The sequence below is a fragment of the Cinclus cinclus genome, chromosome 8 (genome assembly GCF_963662255.1).
Source record: "Cinclus cinclus chromosome 8, bCinCin1.1, whole genome shotgun sequence".
NCBI lineage: Eukaryota > Metazoa > Chordata > Aves > Passeriformes > Cinclidae > Cinclus > Cinclus cinclus.
In genome coordinates, this window is record NC_085053.1 from 16678617 (window position 1) to 16698455 (window position 19839).

A 19839-nucleotide genomic window follows, 5' to 3' on the forward strand; every position below is an offset into this window, starting at 1 on the left:
AACTGATTAAAATTGAAAAGGTATAACAAGGATGATTGAAGAACATATTTTGTACTGGGAATAAACAAAGATTATTTTTAGCCTCAAAATTATACAAGTCAGTGAAATCACAAGAGACACAGGGAAAGTGCCCAGGAGATGCTGATTCACGGTCCTAGCACGAGATCGAGCTGGCATCACATGAGTTTAGGGATGTGGAACAAATGACAGAAGTGTTTCATTGCACAATAAGTGTGTGAATTATGGAATATACTGCCTGTGGACAGGACAGCTGCCAGAACCACACAATTTCAGAACGCTACAGGGCAAACTGACTGATGAAAAGTTGAAGGCTACTAAAAATAATGGTAATACGTCTGGCTATAGGAATTAAACCACAAATCCAAAAAAACAAAAGGGTGCTAAGAGTGGAAATGCACTTTACTACTATCTTGCCCAGACAGAACTTCTGGTATGAGCCAGTACAGCTGGTTTAGGTTATTAAAATAGAGTAACAATTTGGTTGGTACTTAAAAAGTTACTAAGTATGATATAGAAGTTGTCATAACGTGGTCTGTCAAGAACCAAACAGTAACATATGTCGCGTTGTCATGACTTTTGAAACAGAAAGGCTATATTGTAAAAAAATTAGAGAAGACTTCTTTAAGCCGAGGTAAGGGAAATAATCATCTGGTCTTCGAAATGTGAGAGCTGGGTGGCTGGAACGTGTGGAGACGGGGGATGGGGATGTGGGTTTGCAGCAGCCCGGGGACTGCGGCGGGACTGGGCCGTGTTTGCAGCCCCGGCCTCGGCCCCAGCCGCCCTCAGCCTTCGGCACAGCCCCTCCGGGGCACCGAGCAAAGCGCTGCCGGGGGAAGAGGCGGCTCGACCTCACGGGGCAGTCCCGGGCTCAGCGCCAGCGGCTGTGCCCTGCCGGCTGCTACCCGTGTGCCCTCGGGCCGGGAATCTTTCACCGCTTCCACAGCGCTGCCGGGTCCCCTTCGCGCCCTTTGTCCCCTACCTGCGCGGCCGAGGCCCCGGCCCCGGCCCGGCGCGTCTCCGGCGGCGCGCGGTTGTCATGGCGACGGGGCCAGCCGCGATTGACGGCTCGGACAGGCAATCAGCGCCCTGTTCTGCAAACCCGCCCCCGAGGCGCCTGCTTGCTGGGACGCGCCAGACACGAACTACTCGTCCCAGCATGCTATGCGCGAGAGGCGCGCCGCCGGCGGCGCTCTGGAGCGCGGGGCATGATGGGGTCTGTAGGCGGCAGGCGCTGGCTGTCCCCTCTGCAGCCAGGCCAGCCGCGCACCCCAGCCCATCACCCTGGTGTTAGCCGGGCAGCGCTGAGACCGTCTCCCGCTGGGATCGAGACGATTCGATGCGGTTTGCTAATATGAAGATTTGTAATCTGTGTCTTTTGTATTTTGAATGCATAAAAATAATTTAGTTTGCTTTGCTGCAATGTAAAACGCGGGAGCCTTTCTCTCTGTGTGGAGCACCCAGGGCTGGTCCTTGGTGCCGCTCCGAGGTCCATCCACTCCTTCTCATGGTAAGCAGGAGAGTTCCTTCTGTCTTCCGTGTCAATCGGTACAGCCAGGAACTTCCCTTTCTTAAAATGCCTGCTAGTCTCCTTGTTTTGGTCTTGGCCTTATTTTACCTTCTCCTTACATACCAGTGTTCGGAGTGGTCCTTGCAGCACAAATTAGGCAGCTGAAGACTGTGCACAGTTATAACCCGAGGTTTATTCTCTTGTCAGGCAGCAATGCCAAAGGGATCATTTCTGCAGTGCAGTGGGGCTGGCACAGACCCAAGGCAGGAGCCCGTTCTCTTTGAAGTTCAGTTAATAACTTTAATTAGCTTAATTGTGTATAAGTGGAAAGACCTAAGCATATCTGCTGTACCACTAGCTGCCCTTCATAACTACAGTCCCGTGACCTTTGCGGGCTTTTTGTTGTTTGGTTGGTTGTTTTTCTTTTTTGACGGGCGCGACACGGCTGGCTATTTATAACATAAATACTACTTCCCCTGGTGGAGAAGCCTAGGTCAATAAATCTGAGGCCGGCATTACCATCCTATAGGAAGCGTATTACAGGGGAGAGCCGCCCGTCACGTGCGGCAGGCGGGAGATGTGCAACACAAGGTGTCAGAGGCCGCGTGTGCCGGTGTGCACAGCCCGGCACGGCACAGCCCCGCACGGCACAGCCCGGCACGGCACAGCCCCGCACAGCCGAGCCTAGCCGGCACGGCACAGCCCGGGCGCCGGGGCGGACTGGCGGAGGCCGCGGCTCTCCCGCCCTGCCAAGCGGAGCCGGGAGGGCGCGGAGGAGGCTGCGAGCCCCGCGCTGAGGGCACCGGGCTGAGGGCTCCGGGGCTGAGGGCTCCGGGGCTGAGGGCTCCGGGGCTGAGGACACCGCGCTGAGGGCACCGTGCTGAGGACACCGCGCTCCCACGACCGCCCCCGCGGCTGCATAGCCCCCGGGGGCCGGGGAGCGGCAGGAGCGGTCACGGGTGGCAGGTACGCCGGGGCCTTTAGCAGCGGGGAGAGGGGGCGAGAGCGCACCTCGACCCCCAGCCTGTGCCCTTGGGGTGCCGCTGGAAAGGGGCGCCGAGCCCGGGAGGGGCAGCAGCTGCAGCGCTCGGGCCCGGCCGGGGCTGGCGATGTGCCGGATGCGGGCGGCTCCCTGTGCCATCCGCAAGGCTGCGGCACCCGCGGGTGTTGGGAGCCGCCTGCATCGGCTGCCGAGGGGAGGGCGGCTGAGGGAAGGGCCCGGCCAGGCCCGCAGTGACCGCCCCGGCTGTGACCGCCCCGGCGGCACTGACCCCGGCCCGGGCTCTGGGGGAGCGCAGGGCTGCGCCTCTGGGAGCGGCGCCTCAAGCCCACCGTGAAGGCCAGAACTGGATGTGGGGGTGTTTTTTTATTATTTGTTGTTTGTTTTGGTTTTGGTTTGATTATTTGTTTGCTTTATTTATTTATTTATTTAAATCCAGCACAGATATTGACAGGGCTATTGCAGTGGCAGAATAGGGTTTAATTTTAGAAATGCTGGATCAACTGTGAGAAAGATGAGTGGAAACCACAGCACACTGTACTCTATCCTGCAGGACAATGGAAGTCTGTTAAAACAGGAGCAGAACTTTTTTCGGCCTCTGTATGGGCTTGTCCTTAGTGTTACACTGCTGATTCAAAACATTTCTTGCTTTCCCTGACAATTGGGGAAATTGAAGGTCTTGAATAATTTCTGAAACAGGATGTTCTTCTGCTATGTGCAGGGGCTGCTGGAGGAGACTGGATGTGACTGGACATCAATAAAAATCAATCTTGATGATGATTTTTTGTTTGAGTTATACAAAAACTATTCTTATGGAAATAAAAATAAACTGTCTAATAAGGCACACCTTTATTCACGGCATAGGCCGTCTTCTCTGTTCTTAATGTCATCAGTCTTTTATCTGAAATAAATATTCCTGGCTAGTTCTTAAATATTTTATAAAGCATTTATAGCATGTTTGGGAGTCAGTGAATTTAGTAACAGATCAAAGCGTAAACTCTGCCGAACACTATGCAGAGTAATGTCTTGAAACATGCTTATAAAGTTTTCATCTAATCTTTTTCCCTCCTACTGAACTCAAATGTGAGCCTCTTTGGCTAACCATGATTCAATTACCTCTTGGTCTATTTGTTTGGCTCATCATTGCTGGTGGTTTGCATTGTATCTTTTATAGCAAAAGAAAAAGACATAATCCTGCCAAATGACAAGTTAATGCTCTCAGGTAACTTATCTGAATTGCAATTTGTCATGTTCCATGTTCCATGACATCTCCATTTCCAAGAGTGAGCCATGCTAGTAGTAATATATAAGAAAACGGGTGCCTCTCTTGAAAATTCCATTTCTTTCAGAAACTGGATATAGGCTTGTAGGTGTGGGGCGGAAATGCTAGCTACAGCAGTAGATAATTTTTCCTGAAGAGTGAATGCTCATGGGAGGCTTTCGGTGCTCTTCTTGAGTCAGGATGTCTCGTACATATGCTGTTGTTGTCAAGTGAAAGAGGAAGAAGTTTTCAGGAAGTGAGCCCGTAATTCCAACTGGACAAAAACTTCCAGTATTAAATGAGTGTCCTGGCAGCCTAGCTGCAAATTTTAGGACTTGTCCAAATTTTGCTTGGAGTTCTGTAAAATGTGTGCAATAATATGAAAAAGGTCCGAAATTCAGGGTAATATACAAGTACCTTTCAGAAAGTCTTTGGAGTTCAGGTTGTTAGTGCAGACTGATCTACTGTATTGATGCTTGCCTGTTTATTTAACTGAGAAGGACTGCTTTTTTTCCAGAAATGGAAAATCCTGAAGTGGCTGTGAGCAGCTGCAGTGCGCAAGATGATGAAAACCTTTGCAGCTATAAACGACACTCATCAGTATCACAGGAGGGGCTTTTGGAAGATCAGCTTAGAAGGAAGTTAAAATTTTTCTTCATGAACCCATGTGAGAAATTTTGGGCCCGGGGCAGAAAGCCTTGGAAACTTGGGATTCAGTTACTCAAAATAGTAATGGTTACAGTTCAGGTGAGTATCTATGGAAGCAGGGACTCAGCCTGTGGGATGTCAAATCAGTGCAGGTGATATGCCATTCCTGGTATGGTGCAGAGGAAGGGAAAGGATAGATTGCAAAATTATCAGATTTGAATATATGTAGCTTAGATCTCACGTGCCATAATTTTCTTCTAAAACTATGGACTGAAAAAAAAATAGCCTTCCAGGAGTACAGGTGAAAGGAACTGTGTTTAAGGGCTCAACTTAACTTTTTACTTTACTTTTTTTATCTTTGCCATTTTTAGCCCCAAAAGGGTGGTATCCCTACACATCTGTTACCTCAATACTTGCTTCACTATTGTGTTTAAGGGAAGGAAAAGTCATTTCTGTTTCGATATCACAGTGATGAGAACTGAAATTGGTGACCTTTTTGTGATGTTTGCTTATATCTTGCATATGGCATACAAACTCTTGCATTGGAAAAACCTCAGAAATTCTTCCTCACTCTTCCTCTCACTCAGCCTTCCACCACAGTTTTTATATAACACATTTTGCTGCTCAAAACACAGTTGTTTGTCTCAAAGTTGTGTGGTTAAGGCAGAAGAAAGTTTTCATAAAACCTTTCTAAGGCCTCAGATGATCCTTCAGAGTTGCCCACATGTGATTTCCCTTTATGGTCGTGACAGTGCTATGACAATGCATCTATAGAAAAAAAAATGTTTTCTTTCCATTTGCATGAACAATGGCACAAACTGCAGAAATAAGAATTCTTCTGCTGTGCATCTGGCAGCATGTCTGTGTCCCTTACTGCTTCATTTTCAAATGTCATCATCCTCTGATTGCCATCTCTCCCATTTTACAACTAGAAGTAACATTTGATGATGGAATAATACAAATAGGAAAGAAACTAGTGCTGATTTTGTATTTTCAGAGAAAATCTGCCTGTAGATAATTAAGTCTGAGTAGTATTGATTTGCTGGTGTATTCCTGTGTGCTGAGCATGCTGAGCTTGCCTACAGAGCATTTCAGTATCTCTGTAACTGAGTTACCCTTATCAAAACCTGCATATCCAGTTTGCACCATGGCCATAAAACTAATCTGTAGACTACTGCTTCAGACCTGTCTCTGAGTTTCTTCACAATGCACCCGACACCAGATTTGAAACAATAGTCAAGAGAATTGTAAGCTCCCAGAAACAATGCATCATGTACTTCTAGAAACCTTTTCCAGTCTGGATAGTAGCTAACAGAGTTTTGTGCTGGCTTTTCATAAATGGTTGCAAAATACTTTTTTTTACCAGCTTCAGGTGTTATCTTGTTACAAGCACAGCTTTGGTGAGTTATTCTCAAAGCACTTTTCACTGAAATTTGATTGAGAGGTGTTTGTTTTCCTGAGATGTCCTCAATTACCCTTTTGTGCACTGGAGTAAGGACTTCAAAGTGGGATCTTGTTAAGTCTCATCCTGCCTTTTTGGCTGAGGAACAATGATATTCCCCCAGGGCTAGTCAATTGAGGCCAGGCCGAACTAACAAAGCGTGTGTAACAGTATATAGGGAGCCCGAACTCGAGATGGTATCATTTTCTTTGTAAAAATGCCAGTCCTTAGCTAAGATGCTGTAAACATGTTAAAGGAACATTTCTTAAACCTGCTGTTTCCTTAAAGTCAAATTTTCCTTTGACCAGCTATGGAATGGAGCAGCCTGCATGTAATTGCCATGTCTACCAGTGAGACAAAAGACTGGCTATTTGTAAAACAGGGTTCACATGTTAATCCAGAAGCCAACTTTGTCTTTGAACAGGAAATATAAATGTCTTTTTCAGCTGGTGGTTTTTGGATTGAGCAATCAAATGGTGGTTGCCTTCAAAGAAGAGAACACTGTTGCATTCAAACATCTTTTCTTGAAAGGGTATATGGACAGAATGGATGATACCTATGCTGTATACACACAAACAGATGTCTATGACCAGATATTCTTTGCAATAAACCAGGTAGGGATTTTTGCTGCAATATGTACAATATATATGATCTTTGCACGGGTACCTTTTTTTTGAATTGAACTTCTGTGTCAATTGCTTAAGACTAAAGCATCAAGTTGTTAAGTTTTTCTGTCATTGCTGGAGCACTGTAGTGTGGTAACATCCTTAATCAGTGTACTAGTTCTACACTAAAAGCACTCCTTGAATCTGAGCCAGAATTCTTTGCAAGTAACACATTAGGCTTTCTAGTAAGGACTGTAAAGAGAAAAAAAAAAATAAGCAAAAAGTATTTAGATACGAATACTGTACTTGGTGCTTTTGTCAAATACCTTAAAATATTTGAGGACTCAGCTATGGTGTGGTTTAGGTTTCACAGTTCTTTAGGTGACCTTTTCAATAAAAGAGATGGGTTATAACTGATCCAAACACTTCTGTGTTTGCTTTGTTTTGTTTTTTTTTTCCTCAGAGACTAACAGTTTTATTGCCATTTAAGTCGGTTTGTTTGTTCTAAACTTTAGTACCTCCAGTTGCCCAATATCTCTGTTGGAAATCATGCTTATGAGAAGAAGGGAGCAGAAGAGACACCTCTGGCTGTTTGTCAGCAGTTCTACAAGCGAGGAATCATCTGTCCTGGAAATGACACCTTTGATATAGACCCAGAGATTGTGACTGGTGATGAACCTAATCTATTTTATCAGTTCTTTGGGAAGACGGGACCTATATTTTGATAAATTACTTTAAAATATTTACAGTACAGTATAGTCTTACCACATGATCTATTGTATTGAATGTACTACCAGCCAAAACTGGTGCGAAAAGTTCTGTGTAACTAACCTCTAGCCCTCACCTCCAATGTTTAATGCCACACAGAAGTGAGGAGCCTTTAGCACTGATGGCCATTTAATACAAGTATTTGGGGATAATTTTCAGGAGCATTCCCTGTGAATTCATGATGAATAATTTGGCTGGTGTTCAAGGAAGCCAGTGTATTTGTCAGTTGGCTTCCCAGATGACTCCTCACTCAAGTGTGCTATCTTGTCTGGTGTAGCCAACAGCTCATAACAGCCTCGGGAGTGGGACAGGCAGATTACAGTTAAAGAACCTGATAATCCATGAGATATTGTTGTGAGTCCTTATCCATTCCAGACTGCTTGTACATTGAGCCAACAACTTCATTAGACAACACAACAATGGGAAAGCACAATTTGAATTTCACTCTGGATTTCCCCAGGTGAGGAGGAATGAACACCTCCTGTGTTGGGGTTTTGGTACATTTTCCCTGTGCAAGGCTAACCTGAAGCTCTGTTGCAGACTGGTGGCAGTACAGCTCATGTTCAATCTGAAGGCAATCAACCTCCAGACTGTTCGTCACCACGAGCTCCCCGACTGCTACGATTTCACTCTGAGGGTATGTGGAAGCCTGCCATGTGTCTTTCTGTTCAAACCCAGAAAATGGTTTGCTGGTTTACTGCACACAGTCAGCACAGGTATTTTCTGAAGAGTGCTGAGTACCACTGGGTCAGTGGTGCCTGGATTGCTCTGTTATGGCTTGGTGTAAATAACCAGCAGTTGTCACTATGGGAGGTTAAGCTTTGAGTGTTCCTGATGTGGTCCTGAAGTACTTGCTTGGCTTACAGCCACTTGTGCTCTAATCCATCTGAAGTATAATGGAAGTGTAAATCTCTTCTCTTTAGAGAGATACTTCTGGGAAGGTTGTTTTCAGATCACAGAGGAATGAGAATGTAGTTTAAAAGATTTTCATCTAATAACTAGTTGATCAAACAATTTGTGGCAAATACATGGTTCAGCAGATTTGTCTTTCATTTTGACAGCATTTATTTGAAGATACTGGAATTTAGTTTACACTTAGAAAAGTTTTGTAACTTCTCCCCTAGGAAAATTATTCTGCGTGATTATGCAGACTTAGCAATACAGTGGGCTACATATGTAATTGTTTAACTTTATAAAGACATGACCTTTTTTTGTTTGTGTTTCTTTTTTGTTTTTAATACAGATTGTGTTTGATAATAAAGCACACAGTGGAAGAATTAAAATAAGTCTAGACAATGACATAGCAATCAGGGAATGTAAAGATTGGCACGTTTCTGGATCAAGTAAGTGACATAAAAAAGTGTGTTCAAATTTTCATGCTGAAATTTTGCCCACTAGCACAATGTTTGTTAACCTTTGTCTTTATGAAAAGGTGAGGCACCATTGACATACAATCTCTAGTATGTGCACTCTAAATCTGATTTTCTATGAAATTGTTGTTCTTCAACCTCTGATCTGAAAACCTGGGAATCCAGCCACACCATTACTTGCTGAGCAGTTTTCAAGGCTTGCACCATTGATAATGTCACACCAAAATTTTTCAGTGCCTCACTGTACATCCTTCTGTCTTTCACTACTGAACTTAAGCTGCTCATTTCTTAAGGCAAAGTTGTGAACCATTCTAGCACCAGGCAACAGGACACATGATAGTGGTAGAGAGTTGAAGTTCATTTACTCTTATTTCAGGAATATTTTACTTATTTTACTCTTAGCAGCAGGAAAGATAAGAAAGCATTGTTGCTAAAGCTTGGTTGAATTGAATGGCTAGAAAGACTTCTTATTGTTGCTTAAATGCCATTTGCTCTGTATTTGGCCATAACTGAGGTGCACAGGATGGTTAAATTTCTTACACAGTGACTCACAATAATGAGCCACCTCTTTTGGCAGATATTTGGCCTGCTTGAAACATCATCTTTTTTCATTAGCAAAAATAATCTCTTTAATAGTCAGAAACTTTCCAGGACTTTTAGATTCCACTTCACAACGGGATAAACCAGGTCCTTCTTTCTACTTTGCCACTTTCTCTGTCGCTATGCCTTTGTTAGAGAATGAAGAGCTGGCAGTGAAAAAGGATAACTGGTGTTTTTGTCAAGATGCGGACTGTGATTAATTACGGGGGACCGGACGAAGAGCATCCCGGAGCTCCGCGCGGGTGCCCTGGGCCGGCGGCTGCCGTGCCAGCAGTGCCCAGCTGGCGGCGCTGCCGGGGCCGATCCCGCCGTCCGCGCTGGGTGCCCGAGTGCGCCACAAACACTTCCAAACCACCTCCCGGAGTCCCTCTCTTGTGTTCTGAAATCCAGGGAAACGTAGACAGGTGATGGCTGCAGCTGCACAACAACAACTTCTTGCTGTTCTGCGCTAAATGGCAGACCTAAATGGCAGCAGCATAACAAGGAAGTACTGGGTAGGCTTTTTCTGAGCAGCACAGTTCGTGAAGTCAACTAGAATTTCAGCAGCCTATTTTGTAGAATTGGTGCAAATTTAGCATTTATTTGTTTGATTTTTTTTTTCTTATCCTTTTAGCATTAAAATCTAATCCTTTTTCTGTCTCACCTATTTTCAGCTGTGTGGTAGGTATAAAAACAAGCAAACAGATTTGGTGCAGTGTTTAACACAAGATGATCAAGAATGTGAATTTGAGTAACATAAGAGGTGGAGAACTCATGTCTAACTCAATGTTGATCTTGACTAGCTGAACAATAGTACAAGTTATCTGCACTGCCCTAGGACAGAAAAACTGATTCTCAAATACTGATCTGAAAGAGGAGGTACATATTATTAAGTTCCTAGGATTTAAAAAAAAAAAAATTCTGGACAGCTGTGTTACTCCAAAGGCCATTCCAGTCCCTGTAAAATGATTAACTCTCACCTATAATCCTGCAGGGCTGTAAGAAGCACTCACACTCTGGTATATTTTTGATGTTGCTTCAACCCTCCTGAATTTACTGAAGTGGTATTTGTAGTGTAGATGCACTTGTGTCTCTCATAAAATATGTCAGATAAACTTTTGTGGGAAAAAATGCTAAGATTTTTCTTAATTCGGTTGTATTAATATAGTTAACATCCAAACTGGATTTTTACTTCAGTGAGTCAACAAGAATAAATGCACTATAAACATGTATATTTTCATTCTTGCAGTACAGAAGAACACTCATTACATGATGATCTTTGATGCTTTTGTCATGCTGACTTGTCTGGCTTCATTGATCCTTTGCACCCGATCAGTGATTAAAGGAATTTGGCTCCAAAGGGTGGGTATAGCTCCTTCTTTGGAAAGCCTTGTCCTGTGTATGCCTGATTAACTGTTTGTTTTCCTCATTTCCCCTAGGAATTTGTAAGCTTTTTCCTATATTATTATAAGAAGGAAGTATCTTTCAGTGATCAAATGGAATTTGTCAATGGGTGGTACATCCTAATTATGGTTAGCGATGTCCTAACTATTGTTGGATCAACTCTAAAGATGGAGATACAAGCTAAGGTAGGCTTTTCACACTCTCAGATGGAAACAAAACTGTTTCTGTATAACCTAGGTTTAAATCTCTCAGAGGGCTTCAGGCTGGCTGTACTTGCTTCCGAGTGTCATCATATTTTAAAACTATCTTCTCATCCAGAATTGCAACCCATGCCTGTTGTTTCTAATAGCAAGATTTAAAAACTCCAAATATCACTCTATTAGTGCTGAATTATCTTTGCTCCCTGTGACTCTGAGGAATAAAATGTAGTTAATCTCTGAAAGTTTGACTGTTGACTTCCTCCCTTCCTCACTTATATTTGCTCATTTGCTCATATTTTCAAATTTAGCATTTCACTTTTGGAACTCTGTTTTCAAGTGTTTAACAGAGTCTCTCTCCTTAAATGTCACTTTCCTGCTTTCCCAGCTTCTGTTTTCCAGCATGTACATAACAGTCAGCCACAGCAGGTTCTGGGCTTTCACTTTCTAAAATAAACTTGTCATGGACAAAACTCAAAACTTGTAAAACATTATGTTTTATATAATTAGGGAAGAAAAATTATTATAATATGCTATCCTGAAGCACTCTGATATTCAGATAGTATTATTCTTCACAAAATCTGCAACAGACTTTGAAGTGTGACATTGCAACATAGTGGACTTTGGACAGTAGTGATGAGAGGATGGGTCTGAAATCCATCTGCTGACAGCCTGACTGTCACAAACACTCTGTACAAACTGTCCTGTCTCACCGTAGGACCTATAAACTCACTGAGAGTAGAAAGAAAGAAGCTGTGAGGAAGTTGCCTAGGATAAGAGATGGCTCCATCCTGCTTTGGGATAAGCAAAGAAGAGAACAAGATAGGAATAAGATCTTGCATTGAGATTCCTGTATCTTATACTATAAATACATCTGTTTATATATGTAAGAGTATTTTAGTAAAACTCCTCTCTACAGGTACATTTTGCTCCATTTTGCAAGCTTTGTGGACTGTAATAGCAAGATCTTGTTCCATGTTACTGTATGGAAGTGGTTGAATAACAAGTTCACATTAATGTGGCCTAAATTTGTTTCATGTCAAGCTCTAAATGCATTATGCTGATAGGAAAGATTAGCCAATATCCATTGCCAATATCTGTTATTTATGTTTTATTCTTAGGATAATAGAAATGAATGAAAACTTCTTTTCAAATAAGCTGTCATGAGATCTTATGACAGAGCAGAACTGCAGTTCAGGAACAGAGTACATGCTAATTTGGATGAAAACAGGCCAGTATCTATAGGTGGAAAAAACAGCGAAGTGCCAAGAGATAAGTTCCAGATAGAATTCATTAGAAGCTAGTTAGTCTTTTCCTGGTTAGCTTTATATAGCTCATAGTTCCCAACTACATAACAACTCCTGAGAAGTTGTCTGAGCAATGCTGACAAGTCATGGTAATTTTTACAAAGAGCTTTTCCTTCGTACTGGAAGAACTTTCTTTGTTCTATGTCATGTTTACACTGTCCATTGGGATGCAGTGCAGAGATTCCTAAGATGCTCTGAGGAATCTGTCAGTGCAGATTCCAGAAGCAGTTGCTACAAGTCTGGAAGCAGCATAAAAATGTTTGCAATGCCACTGCAGATCTTGGTGAGCTGGGTATAGAGGAGGTATCTCTGCTTCTGCAATGTGCCTGCACTATTGGCCTTGCAAATAAAGCTCATCTTGTTAGAATCTGTTTTATAAACAGCCATGTGTAAAGGTATTGCAAAGAAATGAGTTGCACTTGAAAGTGCCCCTGCCCTTTTTTGGGACCTATCTCTAATGTGTATTGCCTCAAACTAATTTCTAATTGGGAGAGTTTGCCAAAGGAAAAATGTTCCTTAACAAACCTTTGTAGCAACGGGAGTCATAATTTAGAACCTGTCAGTTGTTACAGTAACTAGTTTTTTCCTTTCTTTTTTTTCTTTTTTTTTTTTTTTTTTTGCTTCTTCTCTTGCTTTTTTCAGAGTCTGACAAGTTATGATGTCTGCAGCATACTCTTAGGAATATCAACTATGCTTGTTTGGCTTGGAGTCATTCGCTACCTAGGTTTCTTTCAGAAGTATAATGTAAGGATCTCCTGGGATCTTCATACTGTTGGTATTTATTCTGTTTGTTGCTATAAGAGGACTGGAAGAAGTATCTGGTTGAATTCTAACTGTTTGCATTGCTTTGTGCAGCTTCTCATCCTAACACTGCGAGCAGCATTACCCAATGTAATGAGGTTCTGCTGTTGTGCTGCTATGATCTACCTGGGTTATTGTTTCTGTGGATGGATTGTACTGGGACCATACCATGTGAAGGTAATGTTCTGACCATGAAAAAAGACAACTTGAATAACAGAATGAGAGATTACTATTGTTGTTTTCTAGTTCTCCATGTCAAGGCTTCTCTTAATGTAAAAATAGTGCATCTTCAACATGATGCTTCTCTGTTTGAGGAGTCTGACTTCCATGACTCAATCAGACTTTCCTCAAGTTATGAAAGCTCCAAGTCAGAAGTGGAAGCTGCTGTGACTCCCAATCACATGATGATATTTTAAGAAATAATTTCCATTCTGAAGAACACTGGTATCAGACTAAAACTTTGGAGACATTATGCTTATCCCTCTTAAAAGAAAAAATTTCTTACGTGAATTGAATGCACATGTGTGTAGGAGGTGACAAACTTTGCTCAAAAACTCAGATGCTTTACTTTTTGCACCTTGTCATCCTCTGGGTGTAGGAAGAGATCTGAGGCAGCCAGTCATCATCAGTGTATGTTCATGTTATGTACAGTCTCTGTGTTCAAATAAAGCAGTGACACCTCCTTGTCCTCTTCCCTCCTCTCTAGTTTCGCACTCTGAACATGGTTTCTGAATGCCTTTTTTCATTGATTAATGGAGATGACATGTTTGCCACCTTTGCAGAAATGCAGCAGAAAAGTTACTTGGTTTGGTTATTCAGTAGGATATACCTCTACTCCTTCATCAGTTTGTTCATCTATATGGTGCTGAGTCTCTTCATTGCACTCATTACAGATACGTATGAAACAGTCAAGGTAAGCACAGACTGACTGTTCATTTGGGGTAACAGTGCAAGATTGGTGCTATCAAAACTCATCTCCCTCAATACTGTAACTTGCAGTGCATGCCAATCTAAAGAATAAATATAATGACTACTTTTGAGGGTGCAAAATGATGACAGGAGGGCTTTTAATCCCTCTCCGCTTTGTTTTTCTTAAAAAATCTGTTTTTCTGCTCCAATGGAAGATAAACATCTACTAAAAAGCAGTATTTTCACATTAGGTCCTATGAATCTTCTAATTTCAGACTTGAGCAGTGTCTCAAAAGTGGTCTGGGGAGGATTTGGGTTATTGTAGATTTTAGCCTTGTTAGAGGTTTAACTAAGTGTCAATTTTTAGCACTACCAGCAAGATGGCTTTCCCGAGACAGAACTTCAGAGATTCATATCACAGTGCAAAGACTCACCAAACTCTGGGAGGTACAGGTTAGAGGAGGAAAGTTCTGCTTCTCTCTTCTGTTGTTGTAATGGTATGTATCTATATTAAAACTATTAATTATTAAATTATTGCTTAATATACCTATTGAGATATGTGCAAAATCAACATGCTAAAAATCCCTGGTACAATGTTTGTGAAAAGTACTTAAATTCTGGGGGAAGTTGTGAGAGGGGGGGAAACCCACACAAAAATCCCAAATTATTTCTAATGAACAAAGCACTTCAGTAAAATGTCTGCAGCCAACAAATTTCTTAGAAGATGTGAGGGAACTTCCAAATTAAGAATCACTTAACATGTGAAAGACTATACAGAAAGTACAATAATATTTACAGTAACTTGGGAACCCCTTATGTGTAATGTGTAAGCATTAACATTTCCTGTACACACTGCAACAGGCAGGACTTAGAGAACTCACTAAGTGTTCTCTTACCCACTTTTTAATCACACCTTGTGCAGGTAACAGGCCTGAAACTTGGGGAGAAAATCAGCTTGTCTAGGTTTTAAGACAGCATGCAGTTTAAGATACTGTCACAGCACTTGGAAAACATTGCCTAACTTTCATTATGGAGAGAAAATGCTTCAGTTATTTGAAGCTGTGCTTCTTCAGGAATACTGATTGCAGGCTATGTGGTTTATATTCAACCTGGCTGGCAGCAAGTCTGAGTCTTCCTTGCTGAAGAGCCTTTTGGTGGGGGAGTTGAAAAGTGTTTGCCAGTTGATTAAAAAGATCAAATGTGCAACTCCTTGGTATTGGGCTTTTCTGGTGGGCTGTATTGTTATATGCCTGATAGAACATATTTATGAGAGGGAGGAGATGGGGACTTCTTTTGGAGAAGGGAGATGAGAGAGCCTGCTGTGAGCCAGCCCCTGTTCTGACCGAGTGTCCTACTGGAGATAAAAGTGTGGGATGGAGCAGAGCAGGGCATCTTGCTCCTGAGGAAAGGGCATGGGCACGGACACGTTAATATTTCCTTTTCTGCACACACCTCTCATTTTAAACAGACAAGAAAACCAGCATAACATGGGACAGGGTGGGGTTGTAATAATTTTCCTACTGACTGTGCAGTGGGGACCAGGCATCTAGGAGAGCAGTCTCATGTTCAAAATGTTTTCTGGTGGTTTGTAGCAGTTTCTTGTCAATGTCAAATTATTAGTAGTTCAGTTGCATTTTTAAGGCTCCTTGTATAGTGAAACTATTATTTTCATGCATGTACCTGACAACTTCCCCCTTCTCTCATGTACAGGTTGTAGTAAACATATTTAATGGATTGTGGGAGTGTATCATGGAGGCTTTAAAGCAGCACACATTACAAGAACTGGACAATGGAGCTGGTGGAAAACCTTATCTCTGAAGACTTTATTTGCTTTTCTCAAAAAACAGTGTAAGCCTGTGGCAGAAGTTTGTGCTAAACTTACAGACTTTTTGATTAGACATTCACTGCTAGTTCAGGGGACTTGAGGATGGTTTTTATTAGTTCTATTCTATTTGTTTCCTCAGTTAAATTGTGCTCGGATGCAAAAGGCATAAAAACCTGTCTGTGTTCAGAGACTTGGCTAGATTATAAGAGTAGAATATAAATGTAGTAACTTTCAACTGTAAGTAGAATTCATGTTGGACAACTTCAGCTTTGAACACCAGCCTAGCCCTCAGTACTGCAGGCATTATCTGTCTATGGCTGACCTGTTACTGAATGAATGAAAGCTCACTAGAGCCCTCAGAATTTTTGGTTTATTTGCACTCACAGTAAAAATAAATACTATAAAATTTGGTGTAATATGTGTCTGGAGTCATTACAGTGAGTTGATACACTCAAATATTGCTGAAAGATAAAATAAGTATTTCTTTAAACACAAGTACCACTGGATGTGACAATCTATTCTCAGAGAGGTTGGGATATGCCAGACTGAAGTTGAGGGATGAGCTGTGTGGAGAAATGTTCTCATGTATCAAGCACTGAGCAGGGTCAGTTACAGTCTTCAGCTTAACAGTGTTTGGATCTTACATTTTTAAAGGAAAAATTAGACAAAAACCCTTTTGAAATACCTATTTTTCTAAAATTTGAAATCTTCCTCTGGCATACAAGTCTGTAAACCTGAAGTCTAAACTAAGTTAAGGACACAGGAGATGTGTCTGAGTTTTCTCTCTCCACATTTTAGAAACTGGATATTTCCTAGCAACTGAATAACCTGCTACTGTCAGTGGCTGGCTGAAACATTAGCTCTTCTAAAAGTTCAGTTTCAACAACTTAGTTTGTATTCTTTGTTGATTGTGATACTATTTAATGGATGCCTTATTTTCTATAGTCTATTCACTCTGGGAGCAGAATAGAAAACTAAAGGGAAGCATATTTTAGAGAACTTGCATTTGTGAGCAACATTGCTGTAGCGGTGTGTGACAATGTACAATGAATGCTGCAGAGGACACTAAACATATTCTGTCTGAATGCCTACACATTGTAAATGTGCTACAATAAACACAGCTGCAGTAACTATTGGGTGTATCAATATTCATTTTAAGAGTAAATGTGTTGTGAGGTTAATATGGGAACTTCATTTTTTAATAATGCTATGCAATTTCTGGTATGAAACGGAGTGTGGAGTGTGTGAACTTGGATTTCCTGTAGTCATGATAGCTCCTGTGGACCCTGGCGAGGACTTTTTTCCAGCTGATGTTTAACAGCATTTCAGAATTTACCATAGAAACAAATATTCAAGTATTCAACCTTACACAAAAAAAACACTTCTTAAATTCAGAGAAAGCAAACAAAATGCAAGGCATAGGGAAAACAGATTATTCACAGTATCTGAAAGTTTGTTCACTGAGGTCCCTCTCTTTCAACACTCACCTAAGACTGAAGATTTTTGAAGCTTTTCAAGAAGACGGAAGGCAGTCTTGCCTCAAAAAACAAATAAAAAGTGACCACGTTTTCTCTTGACACAATTAACTCCTTATGGATCTTTGACAACACACAAAATAAAATGTGCACATGGCTATTGTATACAGTAATTTATGTAAGGGATTTTGGTAAGGGTGGCAAGCACTTTAAGATCAATGAAATGCAGAAGGCATACTTACATGACTTTTTCATACAAAGTTAAGAGAAAGCTAAGATTAATAATTCAGTCAAAATACAGGCACATTTTGTAAACAGCTATAGAATACTTTGTTTGGCAATACAGTTATAAGGCAAGAAGTGGTCTTATTTCATTTAGAAATGGGGTAGGACGTGTACTTTGTCACTGTTAACTTAATAAATTGGCAGCAAGTTTCAACAAAATTTACAGAGCTCTAAAGTGTCAAATTGTCACAGTGTTTTACAATAGCAGAGAGAAAGCATGTTAATAGAAGACTGAAGAATGAGCATAAGGCATGGAAAGCTACAACAGGTGACCACAAAGCAGGAAAAGATGCTGTATATAGATTATTTCTATTCCTAATACAAGAGGTGAAATCTTCTACTGAAGATTGGTTTCTATTGCCTGAAGTGAAGCAGTGAAATCTCTGGTAGAGTCTTCCAAGTGATGATCTGTGCTTGTGCTACAGCTAAAAAGTCAATCAACTGAGATGCAGAAATTATTTGGAAAACCACGGTCTGTGTTACCTCTGCTGGATTCCTCAACTTTTAATTTAGGATTGCTGGGAGTTGTGTATAGGTTTGGGGAGGAAAGAGCTGATGAATTACAAGTTGCCTTTGGACAGTAATGGGCAGGGGCAGACTATGAAGCCAGAAGGGAGGGTTATCTAAAACCAGGCGAAGGATGTTTAAAGCAAAGGATAGGATGGGCTGAGGGGAAAACCAGGGACAATTGCTTACAAATTTAGCAGGGCAGCAATTGTATATTTCTGGCCATGGGTGCAGGCTGTTACAGTGGGAAAGAAGAACAGTACCCTGAAAGGTTGCTGGCTTACAAAATGTCCAGTTTTGACTGGGAAAATAAATGCTGCTTGTATTATACATCTGATACTTACATTCTGATTTTTTAAAGAAAAAAGTGGACACTCAAACACGCATTGTTCACCTTGGTGCTACTGCTGGCAGTCTAAGTGCTTGCTTGTCCAGGTGTCTGACCGGCTTGATCCTTGGTGTTTCAGGTCTTCTGCCTCAGTATTTTGCTCACTTGAGAAGTGAGTCAATGCTGTGTTTTCTATCCTGCTGGCTGCATTTGAGATGAAGTACAGCTCTGGCAGATCTTGTGGCTGCTGCTGTTGTGCATGTGGTGAGGCTTTTAAATCTTATCAAAAAATGATGGCCTGGTCATGGCCTTGTGGAGCCAAGATGTGACAGTGTGACAGTGATCTTATTCTAAAAAACACCTTGTGACTTCAGAGTATCAGTGATCTCAGCATTAGCAATGCTGGTAGCACACATAAAGCTGCATCCTGGAGACATCGGTATCTTTATGCTGATACAATCAAGCAGGCACAGATAGAACTGTAAAATGCAGTTGGGGAGAACAAGGAAGCAGATAAAGCATCTGATAAGCTCATGCTGAAATAGGCCATCCTAAGGGAAACAGGGCTTTCAGCCCTGACCAAGAAGCTGCAGAGGGATAAGAGATTTTCTTTGTTCTGATCCTCCCTGGGCTCTGGAAAGTCACCTGAAAATACCAATAGTCAGTATTTCCTCATGAAAATAAGTTGTGGAGTACTATGCTGGGTGACAGCTCTTTTCATAGCAAGGCATATTTCAATGCCAATGTTTTCCTTATACAGTTAGGGAGAACTCCTTGTTTTCAGCAAAGCCCAGATCTTTTAATATAATCAAGTTACACTTGAGAGGAAGAGGTGGCTGGCTTACTTGTTTCTAAGCACCAGTTTCCATGTTGGATTGGAGCACATTCTCAAGGGAAGATAAAAGGTGTGTTTGCAAAAGAGTAAGAAATCAAATTCAGATGTACTTATGCCTATCCAGTATTAAAATGTGTAAAGGCATAATTTATCTGGCAGATGGGGGGATGGGAATGGAGATGAGGTAGGACAACATGCAAACACTGCTATAAAAAATGAAACCTGTGGCTGCACCTGTGAGGAGCATCTTCCTGCCTCAAGCAGTAGCTAATACCAGAGGAAGTCTTAAGAAAAGTTTCAGCATGAACTGATATGATGGGCTTGCAGCTAACACTGAGAAACTGCATATGGATGTTTGTCTGGGCTTTTGCTCCTTCTCCATTACACAGCGTGACCACAAGGACATCATCTGAGAGCATTATGTAAAAATCCTGTGCTGCCCATGCCCACTGTGTGGGCAGGTAGAGAGGTCAGTTGCTGCAACGATGCCTCTTGTGAGTCTACATTCTGTTTTGAACACCCTAGTTTGGAGTTACTGGATTAAACCCCATCTTCTAAGTAGCTAATCTCACCTGCAGTCTTCCCTGCATGTTATCTCCGTATCTACAGCTGCTAGTTGGCAGCAGTAGTTGGCAACTACTGTAATCACAGAATCGGAGGTTACACTGAGTTGGAGGGGACCCACAGGATGATCCAGTCCGACTCTCAGCCCTGCACAGGACATCCCCAAGAGTCACACTGGTCCTGCATGGGACATCCTTAAGTG

The 19839-nt window shown here is 42.0% G+C and overlaps 1 protein-coding gene across 7 annotated transcripts; it reads left to right on the forward strand.

Moving 5' to 3' along the window:
- Positions 1 to 521: 521 nt before the first annotated feature.
- MCOLN3 (mucolipin TRP cation channel 3) lies at positions 522 to 16774 on the forward strand. 7 transcript variants are annotated; one of them, XM_062497894.1, is made up of 14 exons: positions 1288 to 1528; positions 4307 to 4536; positions 6325 to 6492; positions 6999 to 7152; positions 7627 to 7711; positions 7792 to 7888; positions 8495 to 8594; positions 10450 to 10562; positions 10640 to 10789; positions 12751 to 12883; positions 12964 to 13086; positions 13692 to 13822; positions 14186 to 14315; positions 15529 to 16774. In XM_062497894.1, exons 2-14 carry the CDS (start codon positions 4309 to 4311, stop codon positions 15546 to 15548), a joined length of 1632 nt encoding a protein of 543 aa, XP_062353878.1. In that variant the 5' UTR covers positions 1288 to 1528; positions 4307 to 4308; the 3' UTR covers positions 15549 to 16774. The 7 variants fall into 7 exon arrangements, with proteins under 7 accessions (XP_062353875.1, XP_062353878.1, XP_062353877.1 ...); XM_062497893.1 differs by having other exon boundaries at positions 12751 to 12852; positions 13616 to 13822; XM_062497891.1 differs by lacking the exon at positions 1288 to 1528 and adding an exon at positions 522 to 652 and having other exon boundaries at positions 12751 to 13086; positions 13616 to 13822.
- The last annotated feature ends 3065 nt before the right edge of the window (positions 16775 to 19839 follow it).